Source organism: Trachinotus anak, unplaced genomic scaffold (assembly GCF_046630095.1).
Source record: "Trachinotus anak isolate AG129_WGS33_773 ecotype Australia unplaced genomic scaffold, CSIRO_AGI_Tana_v1 ptg000008l, whole genome shotgun sequence".
Taxonomy (NCBI): Eukaryota; Metazoa; Chordata; class Actinopteri; order Carangiformes; family Carangidae; genus Trachinotus; species Trachinotus anak.
The window spans coordinates 2,322,033-2,347,426 of record NW_027273859.1 but is presented as its reverse complement, the minus strand read 5'-3'; the positions used below and the strand labels follow the sequence as shown (position 1 = coordinate 2,347,426).

The window sequence follows — 25,394 nt, the reverse complement described above, 5'->3', positions numbered from 1 at the left end:
ATGCCCAGCATGTATCCAAAATGTCAATTCTGCAGAAAGCTTTAGCTTTAGCAAGCCTTAAAATTATGAAATAAACTGATAAAGTAAAGAAAAAATATCTACCAGTGACCAGTTAAACCACCACATGATCTCTGCAAAGTGCAGTTGATCTACACCAGCATGACACAGAGGATCTTTGGGCCGTCACAACCAGAACAGCTACAGTATTTGACCTCTTCAATATTAAAACTGGGCAAAGATGCTGACCTGTTCAAACACAGGAGTGATTTCATAAGATTTTTGGGGCAGTTGTGATGCATTAATTAGATTTATGAGAAATTGCTTCTAAAAAAAAAATCGGAAGGATTATTAATAATGCAACATTTTTATATTTAACCTCTTGAACAAAATACCACCTCGAGCATTTTTGATTCTTCATGTAAAAATGAGAAATTCTAAATTCTTGAAACAGAGCAACCTTAAGTTATTGAAAATTATTTCACTGAAATATTACCATTACACTCCAATTGGTGTTATCCTAAGCTGTGTGTGTGGCAGGCTTTGATCTGTAATGTATGAATGAGCCACTGCATAAATCCAACAGCAGCTGTTTAGATCCAGATAGCCATAAAGAGGAGTGCTGAAGTGAATGTATTTGCTCAGCGTTCAGCTCAATACACTATTGATCTGGGTGGGTGCACAGGGAGGCAGATATATGCTCTTATTAGCAGCTCCCTACATCTTATTGGAACACGGTAGAGGTCAGACCTGCCCTACGGACCCAAGTTCCCCAAACCCTCCGTTCACACAGCCCACCGCGTGATCTGATTATCTGCTCGTGAAAGATGGCTCAGGCTCATGTCCTGAGAGCAGACATGTATGTGATGTGCCTCATGATCAATCGATGGCATTTTCAAAATGGTAATGGTGTCAGAGTAAGATTCAGTTGGACTGTCTCTCACGTCAATGCTACACATTATTTAGGCTGAGCGCCTTCTGTGTGTAACACATTTAATACACTTCTTTGTCAGACTCAGTGAAGATGTCCTCATGGTTTCACGAGCTGTCTGTTCTGTGTGTGTGCTGAAAAAAAGATCTGGTCTTCCTACACAGCCCTGGCTCTGTAAATGCAAAATAAACAAAGTGGCTCAGACCAACAATTCCAGCCAATCAGCAGCGGGGGATGTTCATGCTCATGCACAGGACAAGAGAAAGAAGACCAGAGAACAGAAGATGGGGGAGGGGGCACTGGGAGTGAGAGACGGTAAATCTGTACCAGGAGAGAGAGAAAGAGCGGTCTACCTTTCCAGTCAGGTTGGGCGGAATCAAACTTCTGATACCGTTAAACCTTTCCTAAAGTTTCCCACCAGCTAATTACCAGCTGATGACCAGCTGATTATATGTATACCGTTTCCCACCACGAGGTGTTTGCAGTGCACTTCAACTGCAATTTTCCATCTCATTTTTAAAATGCGATGTTCGTTCAGTTTAATTACTTAAACGGCGGTCCACCACTGCTGCGTAGAGCTGTGCGCAGATCATTGATACGCTCAGTCCCTCCTTGCCACGCTCTGACCGTGGACCCATCTGTCAGTCAGACTGGCACCGGGAGAGATTCCACCACGTTGACTGGCAAGTGGATCAAAACATCCATAAAGTTTTTAGCGTCCCTGTCTGTCTCTTTAGCGGGCCTCTCCGTGTGCCTCTCATTCAGTGTGCGCAGAACCCTCTCTGTCGCATGACGTGCAATTACAATCTGTTTACAAAAAATCATCACTTCTATAGCATCTTCAACCAAACAGACAGTGGTGCTGGACAAACAGTCTCAAGGTGTTTATCATAGCCTATATATGTGCACATTAGGCAGCAGAATATTTTCATGATGGTATTAAAGGGACAGTGTTTGGAGTTTGGAGAGGCAGGAGCACTGGCACAAAAGCTGAGCAATGTACTGCTGTGGGCAGGGACAGCAGAAGAAACATATGTTCGCCACCTAAAAAATGCTCACCTAAAAAATCTGTTCAAGTGTTTGATAGATTTTTGAATATAGTCACCACTTTATTTTTCCTCCAAACAGCTCTTTATGACTCAGACTGCTGATCTGCGGCGTAATGCAGCGCACGGCGTAAGAGCTCTTATGTGTAGGAATATGGAAGTTCGATGGCTGAGAAAATGTAGAGCCAGAGGAAAAGGCTGTTCACAGCAGCACATCACTCAGCTTCTGTGCTGGTGCTCCTGCCTGCTTCTCCAAATTGGGAGCGCGCTGACTCAAGTTTACTGCAGGTACAACAACGTCAAATTACCCCAATTTAATATATCACGTTCATCACATATTTGTGTGGTGAAGCCTCCTCAAGTTGAACTTAGGTAACCTCAGGCAGCTCGGCAGCTGTCAAACGGTGAACAGGCAGCTGGTGATCAGAGTTGTCTGAATCTCTAAGTTAAACATCTAAACACAACGAATCACTATTTTAAGCTTGTCACCTTAAAAGCTCTGATTCAGAACCTGCAGGATTCAGATCTGTCAAGCAGCTCGTCTCGTGTGTCGTGAACCTACAACTGTCAACGTGATCAGACTTACCAGCACTTTGTCATCATTCGTTCATATTGTGTTTATCATGTAGTATAATGTATGATGCATTTGTTTACCCCCTGATTCCCCGTGTTTCTTGTGCACTCTGTCTTATCATTTATGTTGCCATTTTCCCAGATCTCAGCAATTAACATGAAAAGCACAATGTTACTGACAGGAATGACTGCAAAGCAAAGACCCAAGTAATAATAGGACATAATTATCATTTAAAGGAAAAACCCACCCTAACACCTAATGCCTCTATTTTTGGACTATTTTATTGCTCTGTTTGCTCTGTTGTTGTAATTGGCTGGAGACAAGGTTGTGTTGTGTAAAACTGTCTCAAGCTGAGCTACAATGTCATCTGACGGAGGCTTCTGTGTAAAACATCCACAGTAAATATTGTTCCATAATCATACAAGGAGAGGACACAACAAAATTACATCTCTTGCTGTTTCGATGCTGCGACTGTCACTCTCCCCTCTCATGGACATAAACAGAAGCCAGCTGCCCGGCACTGTTCACCTCCCTTTCGTGGGATTTATGAAGAGACTTTCTGGAAAACCCAGTGACTGAAGTGAAAGCGAGACAGACTCAAACTGAGTGCACTGAACAACATGAAACATTAAATACATCACACACTGGCTGTCTGCTGAAAGTGCAAACAAGCAACTGTTGCTAACATGCTAATGTTAGCTTCATATGGCCGGTGTGTCTGTCAACTGGTTTGGGGTTCTTCTTCCTCCGTCAGTGTAGCTTTAACACAAATCTGTCATAGTGTTGCTCGAACACAATCAAACCATTGTTGGAATGTTCTCTAGTCTACTCTGTGCGTTCACTAGTTTCCTGGTTAGGATCAGGTTTTTGCAGTATCCTGGTTATGCTTTGTATGAAACAAATTCAACATACCCAGGATATCTTTTCATTATCTGGCTCAACTGAAACTAACATTGACCGTCCTGATAACCTGTACCACAAACCTGGTTATCAGTTACCCAGGGTTTACCTGTCCTACCCAAACCATGAATAAAGTACTTAATATGACATGAGAAGAAACTGTGATACCTGCTTGCAAATTTGGTTATAGCAACATCCAAAAGTGATAATCAACAAGGTGAAATGTGAATGTGATTATGATCACATGACTACAATAAAAGAGAAACACTAGAAATCATTTTAAATGATTAAAGTCAGACTGAGGATAAACTGTAAATAAGAACATGAATTATCATTAAGTTTCTTTTGTCTGATAATGAACAAACTATTATGAACATGTGATGCAGATGAAAAAAAAGTGGAACTAATGTCAGACTGTTTCTCCTGCCAACGCAGAGAGGAGAGAGCAGTTCATGTGTGATGAGATCAGTCTGACTGAAATTTACAATATTTAATAATGTGTGAACTGGTTTGGTTTTTATGTCCAGTTCTGGTCACAGAGTCTCCTCATGTTATTCTGAGCTGCAGTGATGAAGACAATTAATAGGTAACTGGTCAGTAGTTGGGCTGCTGACAGGTTTTGATCTGATCCTCAGAAGTTAACCTGACCCAGAGCAGGTGAGGAGTTCAGTGTAAGTTACCATGGTGATTTACCCTGGTAACAAGTGAACCACCGTCGTAGGACTGAAAAACCAGAGTTAAATCTCACTAACCTCAAATCCTGCTTCATAGTACAGGCCTCTGGATACACTACCTGGAGTACTCTGATAAACACCAGGATACTGTGTCATGTACATACTGTATCCAGGTTCTGGACAATGTCATAGTAGCTGAGATGCTGAGAAATCAAGACACACCTGAGGCAGTCAGAAAACATTTGTTGTAGAGCACCTTTCAAAGCCAATGTTACAAAGTGCTTTTTACACAACAAACAATAAAAGCAATAGAATAAAATCACATGCCGTTCAAAGAAATAAGTAATAATGTACTTGTATATCCTGTTGTTGGCACATTTTATAGTCGACAATAGTTAAAAGTTTAACCACTTTCATGATTTAAAAACATTGAGTTTGAACCCCCAGCCAATGGAGGCTGGTGAGCTAACAGTGTAATATTAGCTACATGCTAACAGACAGCTCATCACAACAGGCTGCTGAGCTGACTGATATTTTGAAGTCCTGTCCAAATGAGCTGAATGCTGATAATCACTGAGTCACAGCTAATGACTAATTGCTGTGGGTTTCTACACAGCACATCCTGCAGGAAATGAACATCATCACGGAGAGGTAATTTGTTGGCATGTGTGTGCGTGTGTACATGCATGTTTAAGGGCTGCATGCGTGTGTGTGTTCAGCTGCATGAACTCCATATGAGCGATCCGGTATCTACCTCGAGAGCATGGCTCAACCCGTCAGTGTGTAGCGTGACGCTGATAAGATGTCCAGAGCGCTGTAGTAATGCCCTCTAACTACCATCTGGCCCTTCAATTATGGCTATCATGTCAGCCAGGACAGCTCCAATTCAATCATGCCTGCTCAGGTCGCTCCCATCCGCATAGACACACAGTGAATGAGACTGGCTGCACATAGGCCCCGACAACCTGTACATAACCCTCACTTATACACTTAGCACCCTCAGCTCAGATCAGACATATATCCACAAACACACATACGTCCACACTAGTGCTCTCACATGGCTCAGACATACTGACACAGACATACTGTAGAAGTTGTTGCATCTGTTATGTAACTCATATATTGTGAAGTCGTATAGATGTGATCCGTCAGTAAACTGAGCTAATAAATCAAAAGCTGAGGAGGACAGTAGTAATCAAAGCCGTGCTGCCTGGATAGTCACGACACTGAAGCACGTGAAAAGCAGTGTGGAAGTATTTTGGGTTCTACACCATAAATGGCCAAACAAACGAAGAGGAGGTTGATTGTTAACTCTTAAACATACAGATTTAAAAAGCTGGGACAGCAACGGCTGCTGTTCCTGAAAAGTGAATGAGAACTGGTTTTGTGCCCAGATATAGAGTTGGTTACTACTCCACTTCACTCAGCAAAGAAATTTTACACTTGAAACAAAAAGGAGGGAAGACTGATCGCTGAGCCTCCAGGCCCATTCAACCTCTTGTTAATTATCAATTTCCAAGTGCCGGCATCAACGGTTACAGACCAAAATCACTCTGGACGCAATTGGACAGAAGCACAACCAATCAGACCATAGAAATGTGTTGTGTTTTGTGTGGAATCAAACTGACAACAACTGTCCAGTTGGAGCAGAGTATGTAAATTACATGCCGAACACAGCAAACCCCCAAAACTACAGATTCATGAGAGGCCAGATGCTGCCTACTGCATTATATCCATATGTACGAATACACCTTGACTCTAAAACCACAACAGATCTGATCAAGGACCTGCTGCTGCTGCCGCTGCTGCAACCCAGATGAAGCAGCAATATCAACCTCTGCACACCAGCATCAACTGCGCAACCTACTTCTCACCACAGTTATCCTCAGGAGCCTAGCCAGGAGCTCGTAAAAAAGGCCTTGCCTAATGAGAGAGGGGGATTTACGTTTGAGGATATGCTGCCTGTTGGCATAATTTTGGAAGAAGGTTTTCAGCATAATGACAGAAGTGGAGTCACAATATGACAATCCAACAGGCCAAGTCGCACCACAATATTATGACACATAGTGCAAATATGAGACCACACAGGAAAGTATAAAGACAATGCAATTTTAGGGGACTATTTTCAGCAACATGTTCATCCACATTTGGTGCTCTACTGAGTATTTGGGGCAGCAGGCTGGTGTATGGTGGATTGAGTCATAATAAACTACAGTGTGTATGTTCATAGTACTGAAGGAACATGTCACCCAGTGAAACTGTGCGACTCACTGCTGTGTTTTTAATGGTTGTTGGACAAAAATTAAGGTCTGTGGCACAGAGCCTTAATATACTATATCAGCTGTTGAATACTTGGACTTGTCAGGTGGCTATACTGTATTTATTTTTGATATGGTCTTTTGATGGAATTTGTTGACAATAGGAAAATTATAGAATATCACCAGTGTTATTCTTTATTTTATTCTTTTATTCTTTATTCATCACATCATTTTTAGTGCTGCCAAATGTATAATGTGTAGTGATACAGTTGTAAAGTGCTGGGTGATTTGAAAAATCTGCATTGAAAAAAAAATGACCTCAAAAAAGCTGCAAATCTTGTTTGAGGTCATTTAGTTTTTTAATGCAGATTTTCACACTAGAGAAATGAATGGAAATCTATTGCTGCCTGGACGGTAGGAAAAAACATCTGAAATACTACTGTTTGCTTGGAAGATACATGACAGTAATGCTTTGTTGTAAAGGGGATGGAACATACAAAAACATGGGTATGGTTTCAAGATAAACCCCTATGGATTCATATGCACACACACACACAGACAGACACACTCAGCTCTCCGCATAATTCAAGCAAAAGCAGACTCTTTCTGGTGGATGGCATTTATTACAATTTCCACGGACTCCCTCCCGTTCTTTTCTGCCAACAGGAATAAAGGCTCAGTGACTTCCAGTGGGTGGGGCTGGGCCACTGATGAGGGGTTTGGGAACTGGCAGAGTCTCTGTTTATTGCAGTGAGGTTCCTGAGAGAAACCCCAGTAGATGAGCCAAATAAATCTCTGTATCATTACGTAAGAGAGGCCAGGCTATCCCCTGGTGGAACTAGCAGGTACCCAGGGACTTTCTGCTGTGTAACAGCATCCTCCACCACTACCACCGCCCTTCCCCACCAACCTCCAACACTCCAGCCTCCTCTGTTCTTCATCTCTCCATCCCCCAACACCAACAGCAGTATTCCCGTACAAGCTTTCTCATCCAATACCAAGGGATTCTCTCTGTTTACTTAGCCACAGACAATCAGAGATGACAGAATAAACTGGTCTAGCAGCATTCTTTTAAGCTTACTAAGCATTTCTAAAGCATAAAACCAATAACTGAATGGCAATATTGTGTAGGACATGCATGATTTGAACAGTACAATGAACCGCTGAGAGAGAGAAAGTCAGTATAACAGCAGTTCTATTAGTCCACACAGATCATAAACACATTAATGCCATGTCAGTTTTACAGAGTGCTGAAACAATGATTCAGTCAATCAATTAGTTTAATCTTTTTTTTTAATTATTATTTTTTAGGCTTTTAATGCCTTTATTAGATAAGTAAAGTGAAAAAGTGACGGGGAAATTTGGGAAGAGAGAGAGGGGATGACATGCAGCAAAGGGCCGTGGGTAAGATTCGAACCAGAGGCTGGTGACATATTTTGTTGATTTTTGAAGTAAAAAGACTATTCCAGTTTTTTTTTCTATTTTTAAGAAATAAAAGTAACAGCATTTACATTTGAAAAAAGGCTAATTTTTCATGTCTGTGTGCTTGAGGGGTTGTATTTGCCCAGGTTTGCATACAACTGTATGTGTTTTTTATTTACAGTATTCTTGCAAATATTATCAAGCAAATGCTACAATAAAATTACACTGGGGAACACAATTTTTGTTGAGTTAGGTCTGACAGCTGTTCTTAATAAATTTTTGGGTGCAGTTTTTCTCTATCACATCAAGTTTTTGAACTATAGGATCCCCGTTTTCTTAAAACATATGAAAGATGGAATAGTTAGAAGCTTTGAAAACTAAAAAAAACAGCAAAAAACGAAATAGAACTTACAACGGTATGCCCATGGTTACAAGGTTAAGAGAAAAGCCAGCACAAATCCTCTTAATTCCTACTATGCTAGCTTTCTGTTTGCAGATATTGATAGTACTGACCAATGTTTCCTCTAAGCTGCGCGCTTGCGCAATCGCGCACTGCTCACACATTCTCAGCGCACAAGAAAATCTATACAGCGCATAAAATAAAATTAAAATTAATTAATAAAATAAAATAAAATAAAATTCAACATAAACTGTAAATTAATTAGAGCAATAACATTTTTTTCTGTAACTTTTTGCAGTGTAACACAGTGAGTGACAGATGTCCAGCCAATGAGACGATACGGTTCACTTACGCTACGCAGCCAATCATAGCATTGACATTGCTTGCGTAGGTGCCCTTCCCATACGCGCCGCGCATGGATGTATTATAAGTTCTTATAATACATCCATGGTGCCGCGGCGCCGTGCAAGTTAGCTAGCTAACAACAGTGCATTTCATTTTCAGTGGGCCAAATCACTTATATTAAAAGTAAACAAATGGAAATGCTGTAATTTGATTCTTTTAATAAGCCATGTAACTTGCTATGATCCCAGGTGTTGATCAGGTGTGATACTGGTGTGTGGCCACAGCGGGCACATCTGATGTTGCTCACAATGGTCCTCAGTGTGCTCAGGGAGCGTGTGTGTGCCCAGACACATGGAACATTAGAGGGAACATTGGTACTGACCTATTGGGAGCTGCACACTCCTCTCACCGCACTGTCTCATTGTGACTGCACAAACAAGTTGACACGTAGCTGTTGATGAGTCCAATCGTAATCAGCTGGCAAGTCTTACTATATCTAATCAGTGGAATTTTGCTTATCTGGAGGGTAAGCTGTGGAGAAAAAACTTGACGTGCTAGAAAAAAACTGACTGCAATTTTGGAATCAGCATGCCAATTTTAGTTTTAATCAGCATAAAAATCTAACTCAACAGAAAGTTTTTTTCAAATTGTTCCCCAGTGTAATTAATGCATGTGCTGTCGACAAATCAAATATTTTGTTGAAATATTAACAGAACACACGTCAAAAAATTGTGGAGTAGCTCAACAAAACTGACAAAACTGAATAAAAACAAATACTGAACAATTATGAATAGACCTTGAAAAAAACAAATAGACGTGACAATGCTTTAATTAACAGTGTGCACACAATAGTAAGCAAAGTGAGAAGAGAAGTTGAATCAGCAAGGAAAACTAATTCAAAAATAGCTAAGAGCTAAGCTAATAGCTAAGATTACTAGATTAACACAGGGGTCCCCAAACTTTTTCCTGTGAGGGCTACATAACTTTTCCCTTCTCTGATGGGGGCCGGGGTCAGTTTGTAACAGAAAAAGTGTGACGATCGCAGGGGTGCCTAAACGTAAACATTTATTGTTTTCCAGAAAGCCACACATAACCAAATATTAGTAACCCTTTCCGGGATCTTCACAGAAAAAAAGTCAGGAAATAAATAATAACACTATTAATGAAATAAATAACACTATTTATGAAATAAATAATAATCGTAATAATAAATAATCGTTTGACCACTGCAGGTTAAATACCCTGCATTCTGAATCAGTTTTTCTCTTACCTAACCTTTTCGCCATTATTCTGTTCTATTTGACAGGGGCTAGTATAGGATTCGCGTGGCCAGACTGAAAAAAAATCATAATGCGTCTCTGGTATTGTTCAGGGGGCCGGGCCAAATGTGGAGGCGGGCCGTATCCGGCCCGTGGGCCTTAGTTTGGGGACCACTGGATTAACAGTTAACATAGCTTGATAGCTAAAAGTACGAAAAAAATGTTCAAAGGTAGATAAATTAATGAAAACTTAATAAATGGCTAAAGTAATAAGCAAAAAGGCAGTGGATTTATTTATGGTTGAAATAGATATTTGAAAGTATCAGTTCACTTAAACTAACAAATAAATGTTTGATATAGTTAATGAATATGAACACTTCCCTTGTGCCGCTTAAAGTTATAGAACCAAACCAACCTTAACACTGACAATTGAAAAACTGTTGTACTTAAGTCCATCTGGCAGGATTGTAGAACTGTACCCAACAAAAAACGGCATGAAACCACGTGTACAGAGTCAATGTCCACTTTGATCCCATGCATTTGTTTTTGATTTCATATGATGTAGGTGGCAATGTAATGTGATGTCATTGAATGTTCAACTGAATGTAACTGATATTCATTCAAATATTAGAGCATATCACCATACTCCTCAATTATTTTTCTCTCTTCTGATCTCCCAATATTTCATTACAGAACAGCTGAGGATATCGTTTAGCTGAAAACTTTCAAACTATTGAAACAATTTCAGAAGCAACCATCATTAATCATGTGGTACTCATCATTTAAAACAAGCTCCGACACAATGTACTGAAAACAGTCCATTTCACAGTGGTGAAACAAGCTCCAATGCCTCTGTTCAAAAATCAAAATGATTAGAACTGAAGAGGCCACCATGAACAGATCCTCCAGACTCTCACAGAAAACAATCAAGCCATGGTTGTTATGGTTAGACTCTGCTTCTCCCCCCTCCCATTGTGTCTGCTGTGTTTCCCTCCCTTTTTGTTTCTGGTTTGTCCCCAGTTTGTCTCTGACCCTGTCTGTGTGAGATCAACTGGAGTGGGTACTGCCACTACAGGGAGCAACCATATTCACCAAAGTTGACCTAAGAAATGCTATCTATGTTGGGAATAGAAAACTGTTAGCAGTCGCTGGAGGGAGCTAAACAAACATTTGTTGTTTGGACAGATCAGTGTGCTTTGTATCTCAACTCTCATCAGGATCACTGAGCACTGTCCTTCAACAGGTTTAACTTTACGTTAATTTATAGGCTTGGTTTAACAGGCGCTAAAAGAGTCACACTCACAAGCCTTCCCTCCCTCCATCTTGTAGTTGCACCTACCTGGGAGATTGAGTCACTAGTGAGGGAGGCTCAGCAGTCACAACCTGATCCAGGTAATGGCCCTCCTAATATATTATTTGTCCCTGATTCTGCTCGCTCACAGATCCTCCAGTGGGTGTATACCTCTTGTTTCTCCCATCACTCTGGCATCATCAACACCCTGTTTCTTGAAAATAGACATTCCAGGTGACTCAAGCCTATGTTTCCACCTGCACCACCTGCGCTCAGGGTAAAGCCCCCCATCATTCCACCTTCTGGTTATCTGCAACCCTTGCAAGCTCCAAGTCTGGTCCGCTTCTCTCTCAAGTTATCACAGTCATTAGAACCATAATTGACCAATTTTCTAAACCACTTCTTCCGGCTAAATGACATCCCGCAGACATTGTGTCTGATCAAGGTCCATAATTCATCTCTCAGGCATAGAGGGCCTTTTGTCAAGCTTTAGCGGCATCTGTCAGTTTCTCCTCTAGTTTTCACCCACAGACAAATGGTCAAACAGAGAAAGCCAATCTTAGACTTGGAGGCAACTTCTAACAATCTGTCCTCCAGTAGCTCTCACCCGGCATGGATCGTATGTATACACCCAAAACTTGCTTACCAGCAGAGCCCCAGGTTGTTTACCTTCTGAAGCCTCTTTAGGCTACCAGTCCCCTCTGTCTCCTTCAAAGGTGAAATCACAGACCCCTCTGTCCAACATGAGGTTCATCACTGCCATAGACAGTGGAGAGACTGTTCAGCCCTTCTTTGTTCCACTGAAAACAGCCATTGCCTGGCTGACCACTTCTGATCCCCACCACCTGATTACCAGGCAGGTCAGACAGTTCGGCTATCCGCTAAAAACATGCCACTAAGAACTCACAGTCAAATGAAATGGCAACCCTTTGGCTGTCAGCTTACAAGAATACCACCTCATCCTGTGTAGTGGCTGCAGTGACCTGTGTCTTTGGTAAGAGAGGCAATGCAAAATCAACCAGATCCTGTTAATATTCCTCCTAAGTGTCTTTGTCCCAGACTGTTAGTTTCCAGGTCCTGCAGAGGATCCACATCTCTGGTTTTGCCTGTCACCCTGGTAGAAACTGCACACTAACCCTCCTCAAGACACCTTTCTGGTGGCCCTGCTATGGAGGCTGATGCCCATGCATATGTGGCCATCTGCTCAGTCTCTACCTGTGCAAAGGCATCTTATCATCCAATTTATCCGTGATCACACATTGCCTCGGCCTTTATCACTGGTCTGCCCCCTGTCTCAAGGTAATACAGTCATTCTAACCGTTGTCAATGATTTCTCCAGAGCTGTCCGTTGTGCTGCCCCTGAGACCTCATCAACATAGTATTCCTCGGTATATTGTTTCTGATAGAGGTCATCTACCAGGTGTGAAGAGCCCAGAGCCACTATCAGTTTATCATCTGGTTTTTATCCTCAGACCAATGGCCAAACTGAGTGAGGCATCCAGGACCTTGATGTTGGTCTGCACTGCACGGAAGGCAGTAAAGGTGTAAGATTTGGCAAAACTGGCAAATGACGAAGGAGCTCAGAATAGCTAACACACACGGGAGCTGCAGTGGAAGGAGACGTAGAGCACAGGTAAAACAATGGATTAGCATCAGATTTTTAGCCATTACACACCACACACAAAGTCCAGACCAGTCACTACCAACTTGATCTCCTAGGTAGCTGAAGCTGGACACATAAGGAGGAAAGGGTAATGTCGTGAGAGGCTTGTGACACAGGCTCTTCTGGCTTCTGCTGGTGGAACAGAGCATTGGGTTTAATGTTACGTGAACCAGGCCTATGAGTTAACATAAAGCTAATCCTGCTGAAGAATTGCACCCAGTGAGCCTGACACATCTGAGACTCTTAACAGATTGTATGTAAGCTAGGTTTTTATGATATGTCCAAACAATGAATGGTTGTTCAGCCCCCTCCAACCAGTCTCCCTACTCTACTAATGTTACTTTTACTGCAAGCAGTTGTAATTTCCAAACATTGTAGTTATGTTTAGCTGGAGTCTCAGCGGGAGAAGGCAGCACAGGGATGGAGTTTTGGATCTGGACCACCAGGGCTTTGCACCTACCCCAATGTCTGAGGCAACCACTTCAACAAAAAACCAACGAAAAGGATAATGTTGAATGAGAATGGGCACAGAGATGAACACACAGACAAACAGTTACAGACACAAACTGGGGACAAAAGAGAAAAAGGCAGGGAAACACAGCAGACACAATGGCTGAGAGAGAAAGGCATATTCTAACCACAGCACATCTACCCTGGACTGAATATGCTCATGACTCCCTTATCAGTTCTGCTACAGATGTGTCCCCATTTGAAGGATGTCTTGGTTATCAGCCACTAGTATTTCCTTCCCAAGAAGGCGAGATCGCAGTTCCCTCAGTCCAGCATCATTTCCACCACTGTAGGAAGGTCAGGAATAACACATCCCTTCAACGCTCAGTAGACAGCACTAAATGCATGGCAGTCTACCACCGGACCCCAGCTCCCAGTTATGAACCAGGTCAGAAGGTTTCATTATCTTCCAAAAATATCCCTTTAAGAACTAAATCCAGGATCTTCTCACCTCATTACAGTGAGCCATTAGTCACTGAAAAAGATAGCAATCCCTCAAACTCAAGTTGCAGATTTCCATGAGGATTCAACCCTTAGTCCATGTTTCTCAGTTAAAACCAGTCAGCCTTCAGTCCCTCGTCTCCAACAAACCAGCCTCTGCCAACGTTGCAACGTTGTTTTACAATAAAAAACTTAAAATGTCAACTGTTTCCTGTGTTCTGCCCTTCGGGGCAAATAAAAACTACTACTTTTTCATTATTTCTAAATCACTCATGGAGTACCACAAAATACATTTCCCTGAAATCCAGTGTTGCACTAATTTCTGCACTGTGCATACACTGATTTCACACTGGTCGTCTGCACATCTAATGTAGACAATACCACCATAAAACTTCATTTATTCAGACAGGAAGAAAATAAAAAACACCCTGCCATCTGTAATGGCCAGGCTCTACTGATCATTAGAAATGTAAAACACACACAAACATGCACACAAGCACGTGCACGCGTGTACACACACACAGACGCGCACAGAGAGAGAGCAGAGCTATCTCCTCCTCTCATTAATCATTGCTGCCCATCAGCTCTGTCACTTAGGAGCTGTATAAGCCATTAGGCCAGTGCTACTCACCCTGTTAGGACCACCACAAAGTCCATTACATTCCAGCCATTACGTAGGTAGGAGCCTTTGTGAAAAGCAAAGCCCAGGGCGATGATCTTGATGCCAGCCTCAAAACAAAATATTCCAATGAAGTAGGGCTCTGTGTCATCCTGTTAGGAAAAAAAACAGATTATGGTAAGAAGCATTTATAAAATTATTGACTTCCATGTGGCTGTATCAGTCAAATCAGATGTTGGCAGTCAATGTCATCAACCTCTAATAAAATGAAGGGTAATAATTTTCCTCAACAGCTACAGATTATCAGTCTGCAGGTCTGTAAGATTTAGAGTTTCATGATCATCGCCAATGCTGTATCACATTAGCTAACACTCTGAAGAACTCTTAGGAACAACTACTGCTGAGGACACTGAAGTTATGTCCTTTGATTTTTTGGTGGCACCTTCGGACTTGAAGATGTCTTGCAGTAAAAAAGAGAGAGGTGTGCATTTAATTGGATGATTCTATGTACTATTTTTAGTATCACTATATTTAAATTTCACTCTGTTTAAGCCAAAGAAATAAATAAAGTTTTCACTGCTTCACCACAAATTATTATTATTTTTTATTTTTTTTTAATTTTTACTTTACCAGGCAAGACATTAAGAATAAGTTCTATGAACCCTGCTCAATAAATATTTAATGGTTATCCAATTGCTTTTGTGTAAAGAAATCTGTCATTTCAAATATACATTAAACACACAGTATGTAACTCCTGCTACTAGTGGTCTCTCAATCAAAACTATAACAAAAGACGGCATTGGGTGACGTCATGAAGTAGCTTGGGATCAGGGGAGTTGTTGTCTTCACCACCATTGCTGTAAGCTTCTCCCAGTTTGGATTTCTTCAGTGTCATTGGACCAGGAGGTTTCAAAAAGATATATAAACAGACCCAGTGATTATAACCATTAAAAGCACTGAAAGCAGTTTCACATTTCAAGTCAGTGTTTTGCTGACACTGTACTGTGGACCCAGGACATCAGGGAAGGATTAGGAGCTTGGCCTGCTAATCTAACTAACCAGACAAACCAGACATTCGGGAGCTTTTTCACTGGCAGCCAAATTATCCACAGAGGTGTCCTCCCCTCCATAACAAATGGACAGGGGGATTAAAACTGGTAGAAACACAGAGTGAAGTCACTTTGAAAATTCATGATTTGCCGATGCCTCTCATGTGACATCTTGGAATGGGTGGAAACTGAGACTCCTTACCTTTGTTTGTTTGATAATTTATGAACCAGACGTTCAGGATGTTTTAACAGACACCATAAAGCCACTAATCAACTAAGCAGGCATGTCCCAGCTGGGACTCTTTACTGCATGTTATTCCCCTTCTCTGTCACTCTTTACTGGTTTTTAGCAGCAGCCAATCAGCAGAGGTGTCATCCTCTCCATAACAAATGGACCACTGGGTTAAAAGAAACAACGAATAAAGCAGTTTCACTTAAGAAATCAATGACTCGCTGATGGAAATCCATGAGTGGATGGGACCTGAGCTGCCATTTGCCTGACTGTTTTCTCTGATAACTTCAGATCCAGACATCCAATGACTAAAATCCTTCATCCAATTAAAATATATAGTTGAAAACGACCAAGATGTAAAAAGTGGCTTGAAATAAGAAAAAAAGTCAATTTTGAGCTTCTGGCAAGCACCCACAATGCTTTTGTTTTTTCTTTCAAATCTTTATTGAAAAATATTCAGGGGAACCACAATGTTGATGCATGCACATAGAGGATATGACATCATTGACAGGCGACCAAATGGAACAGATTGTTACCATGATTAAAATCACTATTTCTCTGGTTTGAGAATTGATGGAAACATTGAAAAGTTACATATTATAACTTCTATAAAAAAAAATTAAGATATTGGAAGCAAGACCAATACCAGTTGAATGTTAGTTTGCACGTGACTTCTCTTGTCACTTGACAATTGAAATACACAAATAACTTTAGACTACATATAAATTTAATTAGGTATCACACATATGGCTGGGTATTGAACCTTAATCCTATTTGGTACTGACTGAGAAGTGTCATTAGCATCAAGTATCAGAAACTACCGAAATCTGGTTCTGAATGTTTGATCAGATTATTTACTTTGTTTACTTTCTTTAAATCATCATTTTGCCAATTTTAGACTTTTTTTCAGCTTGTGTTAACATTTAACAGATCCTATTTATATTTCTCAAAGTAAGGGTATATTTATGCTGACATTAGCACTGCGGGGGGAAAAAATGGGAAGAAATCTCCTCATTCTTTTCAAAGAGACCACTGCATTAGCAAAGTGGATAGATTGACACAGGGGACTGAGGCAAAAAAACACATCAGGAAAAAGCTGAACCTGACTCTTCTTTGGCTACAAAACAGTGTGACAATATCCGACAAGATGCTGCCTTGGCCAATCAAATAATTGCAAGCGCATATTGCTGATTAACTTGTAACATTTATTTCACATTTTCAGCGTCTCACCAGTGCTTGTAGGTGTAGCCAAGGGTGAACGGTGCCTATACTTAGGAGGATTATGAAATAATACCACGGAGTCTGAACCAGATGGCAACACTTTTTTCTGCTTCCCAAATTGTCAACAACAGCAAAGAATTAGATAGCATACTTCTCTTCGCACCTTTCACAATAAAAGCCCTACATATATACATTGTATAACTTCTTACTAGAGAGAACTTAAATCCACTCCAAGTATTCTGTTAAAAACCAACTCAATAAAATTACTTCCATACCTCCTGCCCTTCAAAAAGAAATGATGAGCCATCGTAACACAAGACAAAAAAAAGTTACAACAGTAAAAAGCTTGATGCACGTCCTGACACATAACTACATGGTCTCAAGTATGCTACACTAATCCTAATCAGCCATCAGACATAGCTGATACACAATAGTTCCTAGACCTACCATACTTTGAAACAATGTGCTAATATAGTGAGAAAACATGGTTATCCACAATGTCACATATTTTCCTACTCTATTTCACAACATGCAACCATCACAACCTTAAAAAAATTAGCAATACGTGACAATGTGGATTAGTGCTGCTTCTGTCCATTAGAGTTCAAAGGATAGCCCATACAATAGGTGAAACGAGGATTACCATGACAGTGCAACACAGCCAAGACCCTGTGGGCTCCCTTCCAGTAGGGAGACAATTTCGAATGGTCCTCTGCAGGATTATGCAGTCATACCAGATCCGCTTCTGCATACGGCTGGTGACGGACCGCACCATCATGGCATAGATTTTGTTTCTCATGGGCATCAGCACAATGCTGCCTGGCACCCTTGGCAAAGCAGCTTCCACCCTCTCCACTAGGAGGTCAAAAAGACAGCAGTGCAGTTGGTGTCACCATGAAGAGATGTGTTATAGGTGAAAACCATGTTTCAGATAATCATCCCATTCACCTCTGCAGGCCAGCAATGATTTGGCCAGCTGGTGAAATCGCATTCAACCATGCCATCTGACCTTTATGGTTATATGGTGTGGTGTGTGTTTTCTTTATCTCTAGAAGTTAACACATAGAGCCTCAGCATTAGAATGCCTCTGTGTTTCATGATTAAAGGGGTCCCTGGCAGGTATAGGGCTCCATCAATTGGGAGAGCAAGCTTGATTATCATAGGGCATTCAGTAATTCTGTCTTCCCCCGGGACCTCAGTCTGACCTTGTCCATGCCAGCCATGGTCATATGAACACCCTCTCTGTTCACCTCATGAGCGAAATGACCAGCGACCCTGCTCCATACTCTGAGCCAAACTTTTTACTGCTTCCCACACTGCCAAAACAATTGTCGACAGCAGCACATTACAGGCACTCTACTTCCGTTCTCACCTTTCACAACAAAAGCCCTAGACATATACACTGCAATATTTCTTACCAGAGGTAACTTAAATTCATTCAGAGCATCTTGATAAAAGGCAACTCAATAAAATAGTTTACACAGTTTTTAACCCAGTGCTGTCAACACATTCATATCGATCATATCAGTAATGCTCTGGTCTCAATATTGAAACTCAGGTATCATATTGGCATTAGTGTTGAAAGATTTCCAGTCTTATACCAGCCTTTGTGTTTAGCATTTTATGTTTTTGGCTTTGAACTATGCTTTTAGTTAAAGCCTTAGAACAAATAGTAAAAAAACACTGAAAAACAGCGAGGAGTGCACAGACTAGACCTGAAATGATTAGGTGATTAACTGTTTATTCATCCATCCATCCATTATCTACACTGCTTATCCGAGCCAGGTCGCAGGGGGAGGGGCTGGAAAATTAATTTGCAACTACTCTAATAATCAATAAATCATCTCAGTCATTTATCCAGCAAAAATTCAGCTTTTCAAATGTAAGGATGTGTTGCTTAAGCAACTTAGATTTTTATTTTTATTTTGGAATTTTAAAATTTATTTATAAAGAAACTAATTGGCAGATGACTCAACCACGAAAACGCTTGCTACCTGTCATACTAGCACACAGAGCCACAGCTCCCTGACAAGAGTCAAGACATACTGACCTGTCTTCAATATGTTCACTGGGGCTGGGTAATAATAATAATATTAGGTAGGTAAGACTGAAAAGCTGTATAGGAGATGTTATCGTGCTGTGGGTAAGTCCTGATGACACATCTGATCACTCCACATAATCACGAACTCTGTGGTGAATGTCTCAGACAGGGTTTGAGCCCGTCTCAGAGAGTGGATCAATGAAAGCTGGTAGCTAGGGGGTCTCAGGAGTGACATTTCATTCTTAAAAACAGCCCTGCCCCTACCACCACCAGCTCTTTGATTGGACATTAAGGCTCACAGCACTTCCTTCTTTAATGGAGAGACTTAACAAGAGAGCTGGGGCAGAGCTGGGGCACAGCAGGGCTAACCAGAGGTAATTATACACAGTGGGGATCAAAGGCAGTTCTGCAGGGTTCTGCTGAACCTACAGTGCTGAAGAGGGACCCTATCACTGAAGAAAAAATAAAATGCAACATTACATACAAAATGTTGTTGAGAAATCCCTGGACATTTTCAGTTCTTATTCAAATATTTGAAATTTTCACTCTGTGTATTTTGATACTGAATTGTTCAAATGCATGAAGACATGGACTGGAAAAAGAGGAAAGATTGGATTAAGCAGAGCATAAGTCTATTACTTCACTGCAGCAGTCTGAGTCTGCAGCTGAAAACAACCAGACTACCTCTGTGAGCTGCTTTGTGAACCAGAGCCAAATCTACAATTATTTCACTTGCAAAGAGATTTCGAAGACACTCATGTCTCAAATGTCTCAAAACTAAAATAACAGAGCAAAGCATCACTGTGGTTGCAGTTTATTATCCTTTCTACTCTATAAGATATGAAGAGCTGAACAGTAGGAAATAAAAAGTAGTCTGGTGGCTACTTACCAAACGCTCTGACATCGGTGTTTTGTCTAAGGCCGGTAGGTGTTGCTCCAAAGCCAGCACAATGCAGTTTGCGATAATGGTGGCCAGGATCATGTACTCAAATGGAGTAAGAGCATTAAGGAACTCTTGTGGGAAGGAAATTCACACAAACATTCACATTAAACAAATACATAAAAACAACAGCAAGGACGAAAAGCAATGACAAACAATAAAAACATCCTGAACTCTTCAAAACCATGTCTGGGAACAAACAGTCTTCACCTGATTTGTTGTATCTTTCTTACAAAAGACTTGGGGGACTACCTTACACCCGGCACGAGACCGAGTCAAGTGCAACGCAAGTGTTTACTAGTTTCAGACCAACACAGTTGTCATTTTCCCATTAACTGCGCCCCTGGGCTTGTTGCAAACACTACTTTCAGCCCTAATTCTATTTTCCCGGGGGAACAGGTGAAACAGGGACAGACAATGAAACAGGGAGAGCTGGAGGCCATAAACAGCTGTTACTGTGCGCCTCCCCCTGCTCCTACAGAGATCCGTTTCCTCTTTTTTTTTTTACTTCCTGGCAAATTTCCCCTTATAAAACAATCTGCCAAGGTGAGCGCACCTGAATCATATCTAAACTAACAACCTGTTGATATGTTACACATAATCTGCACACTGTCTGTAGGCAGACACTCCAAACACAGTGTTACTCTCCTAACTGCTAAACCAGTATACAATAAAGATTAGTACATAGTAATTACTGTACACAGCTGGAATGTAGTATGAAATTGGGACACAGCAATATTTAAAGATTTATGGAGCCCCAGTTTCCTGTTTCTTTTTTCACGTCACAAGCCCTGGCTGAGATCACCCAGATGGCAGTTGTGTTTGTCAGACTTTGGAAAGCTCCCTCCACTGCCACAGAAGTAAACAGAGAGCTGATTCCACACACTGGGTAGTATTTCTCATTCCACGTAACTGAACTTGAACTGAATGTGCAGATTTGATGGAGTGCCCCTTTAACTGCAATGTCCACAAACCACTCAATAACTTGTTGTATTTATATTCCTCAATGATTCATACATCTTTTCCTGTAATGATACAGTAATCACCTCTCTGCCTGTTGGGATCCTCATCCCGCCTTTATAGCACTGAGGAAGAAGAGAGTTTCTGGCTAATTCAAGAAATGATACACAGACTTGTACAGATTACTGGGTCTCTCACTCCCCTGCAGTGCATTGCTGTTGTGTCATTAGCACTAGCGCTCCAGCTTCCCCTCAAGCCCGTTCCAGCTCTGCCAGGAGGAGGGCATCCTCCGGACAGGGAGCTGGCCAATGGACTCCAGCTGCTTGAGGCCACGATAGATCATCCTGTGGAGCTGTCATGATTGCTCTGCATCAGGATAAAGACTCAGTGAGGCAATGCGACATCAAAGCATGATAAATGTTTGTTCAGCACCAGGGGTAATCAAGCAGTGACTTAAGTTACGGGGGCTATTACACCACTTAATGTGAATTAATTGCAACACCTCTAACACCCATTAACATATGAGGCATTTAACATTGACTTTTCTTTGAAAAAGTATCCAAATCGAGTTATTAGTTTAGTTTAGTATTAGAAGTTATTTTGTTGGTGAGTCAATACACAAAACTCCACAGGTGGCAGCCACACTCACATCATCATTCACTGCAAAGTGAATCAATTACAAATGAACCAGCAGCTCATTTGAAATGCATCCTGCTGCATTTTATCACTTTGGCTTGTTTGTTTGGTGTCACGCCCATGCAGACTGCCACTGCCTTGATGCTGAGGCCAGCCTGCTGTTTGCTGGGAGTTCAGCACTCTGGACAGCACCATCTGCAGTTACAGCCTTTACAAGGAAATGCCACCGACCCAGTTCTCTACCAGGAAAACCTCCACAATGATGTTATAAAGTCTATAAATCAACTTTAAACCCTGGCCTTGATGTACTCTATAGCAGGCTCCATCTGCCCTTAACAGAGACAAACAACAAGAATCTTCCTTCATCAGCTAAGACTAATTCTTTATCCTGTAAGAAAAACAGGTACCTTGTCAAGAAACCCTTGCAACAGAAGACTTTAAGATCTTTAAAAACACCAAGCAACATGTCTTGCATCCAGCCTCCATATAGCTTTTAGTAATTACTTATCTCTTTAAAGTTCTGTTTTCCGTAAAGCGAAATATGAAGAAATTATGCCGAACTTCATTAGAAATGTGACTATAGGGTTCCCTTGCTTGTCATAGGCTACATTACAGGAAACAGTTCAAGACCTTTTCTTAAATAAGTGTATTCATTTTACAGAAAATGGACTGAGGAGCACCAAATTGTGGCTGCAATGGAAAAACAACAGGAGAACCAACTGTGGAGGTTCTAATTTTTTGTGATGTAAATGATTCTTAGAATATTGTATGTATGCAGAATTAAAGGCTGTGTCATTTAATTTCGTTTATGTTGTGTATCATATTCTAGATATATGTATGTCACGCCTCTAAGCACGGAAACCTTAAATGGACATATTTTTGTGCGGAGTTCGGAGTGGTAATCTCGCCTGTCCATGGGTAAGAACAGCAGGTATGAGGGTTAGACTGTACAGGAAGGATATGGCCATTCGGTGATCTTTTTGGCATATTTCCGTATGATGTTATCCTCGCTGAAGATGAACAGAGAGCGGTTAACAGTGAGGCAGCTCTGTTTGACTGGGATGGGGTTGTAAATGGCCATGGTCCTGGCTCTCTGGGCCATCGTCTGCTTGTACACTCTCTGGCCCCCCGGAGGCCCCGGCTGCCGACTGGCCCCTCTGGCCGGGCCCGCGGGACAGCCGCCTCCATAGCGACTGGACAGTTCGTCTTCGAAGCGAGCCATTCTGGGATAGCACGGATCTTGCTGGAGAAACCAAAACTGACAACAGAGAAGAAATGGAAAAGAAGCATCACAACACACACTGTTGTCCCGTCCCCCAGGTCCTTGAGGTGCGTGTGTCGTCCACGAACAGAGGAGTCAAACATTCACAGCAGAGCAAGCAGAGGAAGGCTGTTTCTGCTCGGCGCTGCCGCCTCCCATGCTGCCTCTCTCTCCGACATGAAATTGTTGCTCAAAGTTCAGACGATCGGACTCCATGATGCATCATTTTTCATGGGTGTTCCTTCCTCGCCTGACTGCCCCGGCTCTCCGAGAGCAGAAACACCCTGGCGTCAACGCTACAAGTCCATGCTACAGGAGGCGCCTCCTGCCAAACCCCGAGTTATCCAAAAAAACACACCAAAAGATTACGACACAATAAATACTGCGAACCGTCACAGTGAAGAGTCAAGAAGCATTTCCCTTCAGGAAACGTCAAAAAACGACATCGTTTCCTTCCCTTAAAGAGTCGCTTTCACTGCGAGTTGAAGGTTGGACGAGCCCTCGGTCCCGGTCAGACACCGCGCCGCCCTCACTTCCCGGTGACCGCTAACGGAGGAGGAACCACGGCTGAGCGCCTGGGCTCCATGAAGTCCCCGTTAACGAGCCTGAAGACACCTCACTTCCTCCGCTGCTCCTCAGCCTCAGACCCACAAGACGCCAGCCAGTGGCTCCACCTGGGCCGGCCCTGTTTCCATAGCAACAGGGAGGAGAGAGAGAGCCAGCAGTTCAACATACGCAGGACATAGATGGGCCCCAGACAGCACCAGCAACACCAAGAGGCAGCAATAGTGACGCGTTTGAAGAGTTTCTAGAATAACCCAACCCTCCTACCACTGAAAGCTTGTGTGAGCTCCTGTCCCGAGTATAAATACAGCTGTTTTGAGACATATAGAGGGAAAACAACAAGAAAGAAACACTGGTTTGACAAAAACTGGAAAAACAAAAACAAGAAAATGATCAAACCTGAAACACTAAGACCCTCCAAACAATCATATACACCTTCAGCACTGTGGAATACTGAGGACATAAAAATACCATCAGAACCAAAATGAAATTGTTTCTGAAACTCATTATAATGCCTACTTGAGGGAAGCATAGAATCTAACTCCTCCTGGGACCTGTGGACCTGTCCTGAGTCTCGTCCTGCAGGACAGACACATATGGACCAAACATTTTCAGACCATATTTGGGCCAAAGCCACCAGGAAGTGACCATTTCACTGCGAGTTGGAATAATAGTCTCATTACACCTACAGTATATTTAAAAGTGGTAACAAGGGTGACCCCAGAGTTACAGGGGTGTGTGGGGTCTGCAGCATCATCAGCTCCTGTATAGTGAAATGCCTCAATGACCACAGTGTTGGATTAATGCCCAACCATCGCACAACTGACCACATCTGTTTCCTCACCACTCATCATTAAAGAGAGACAGAGGGGGTAAAACCTATGATTCAATTAAAACAATGGAGTTGAATAGTAAAGGTGAATTAAAATGGCAAAATATGGAAAAGACCAAATTACTGACCTTTCAAAAAAACTAAATACAAAAACTGAGTGGACAAAACATCATATTTAGGGTTTATGATCAATTCCTCTGGACAGTTTGTCACAACTTGTCTGTGAACAAGCATCAAAAGAAAAATCCAGAGGGAGATTTCCATTCAGTACCTGGCTTAAAATTCTACATTCAGTAACAGACAAAATAATATTATATGGAAGTGAAGTGGGAGGGTCTGTTAACCAAGCCCTCCCTAAAGACAAACATCCACTGGAAGCCCTGTACCCTAGAATAATTTAAGTTCAAAAGTGAGACATGTTATAAACACCTCCAATCTAGCACAGGGTTTGAGTGTACATACAAAAAGAGAGGAAGAGAGAATGAAGATTTAAAAAAATACTTCATTCAGTACTCTTAAAATAAGAGCATGTTTATGGGCACACAAAATATATTTTTCTTTTGTTACTAAACCCAAATGCATTGAAATATTGATTAAAAACATACATCTTATTGCAACTGCAATATGACCTAATGTGCAGTGGTTAAAGGGAGCTGAGCTGTCTCCTTCACCAGGTTTAGAAGATCTGTTTCCAGACCAGGTCTCACACTGGCCACACCACTATAGACTGTCGCTCCTTTTCTCTGACTGTATTTAACCTCTGTGGCCTTCACAGAGCAGCAGCAGGATCCAGAAGTCTGTCTCCAAACTGGTGGAGGAGCTGTGCGCGTATGCTTCCTAACAAGTAGACAAATATGTGGTGCAACAATTATTGTAGAAAAAACTGTTGGAAGATACAATAGATTTGGATACAAAAGACCCTTATAATACAAAGAAATACTAAAAAAAAAGAGGCAGACATATTGATTAACTTCATCAAAATAATCTGAAACCACATGAAAACTGGTTTAAATCACAGCAGCTGAAGTCAGGACCTCTGTGTTGTTTTATACAGATGAGTCTGTGAATGCATTGGAAAATAAGACATAAAATTAGGCAGAAGGTTTCTCCTCTCCCAATCCCAGTCTGTCATTTCATATCATTTAAATACTCATATGGCCAAAAGTACATGGGCACCCTTTGGTCTTGATCAGTTTTTTTCTGATTAATAGCCATTAGTTCCAATAAAGGGAAACATTAATGCTCCAGTATGCAATGTTATTTTCGCCAAGTGTTCTTCTGACTCTGTGTCACAGTTTGTGTTTGTTTGTTGATTCTTTCCTGTTTCG

The 25,394-nt window shown here is 41.6% G+C and overlaps 1 protein-coding gene across 1 annotated transcript in view; it reads right to left on the bottom strand.

Annotated features, from left to right (window-relative positions):
- Positions 1 to 23,493, bottom strand: part of cacna1ba (calcium channel, voltage-dependent, N type, alpha 1B subunit, a) — a 143,765-nt gene extending 120,272 nt beyond the window's left edge. Inside the window, exons 1-3 of the mRNA XM_071481837.1 lie at positions 22,373 to 23,493; positions 19,763 to 19,869; positions 14,343 to 14,482 (exon numbers count right to left, since the gene is read on the bottom strand). Of these exons, the coding sequence (XP_071337938.1) occupies positions 14,343 to 14,482; positions 19,763 to 19,869; positions 22,373 to 22,631 (506 nt within the window). The 5' untranslated portion in view covers positions 22,632 to 23,493. The remainder of the gene's footprint in view (positions 1 to 14,342; positions 14,483 to 19,762; positions 19,870 to 22,372) is intronic.
- Positions 23,494 to 25,394: the final 1,901 nt, after the last annotated feature.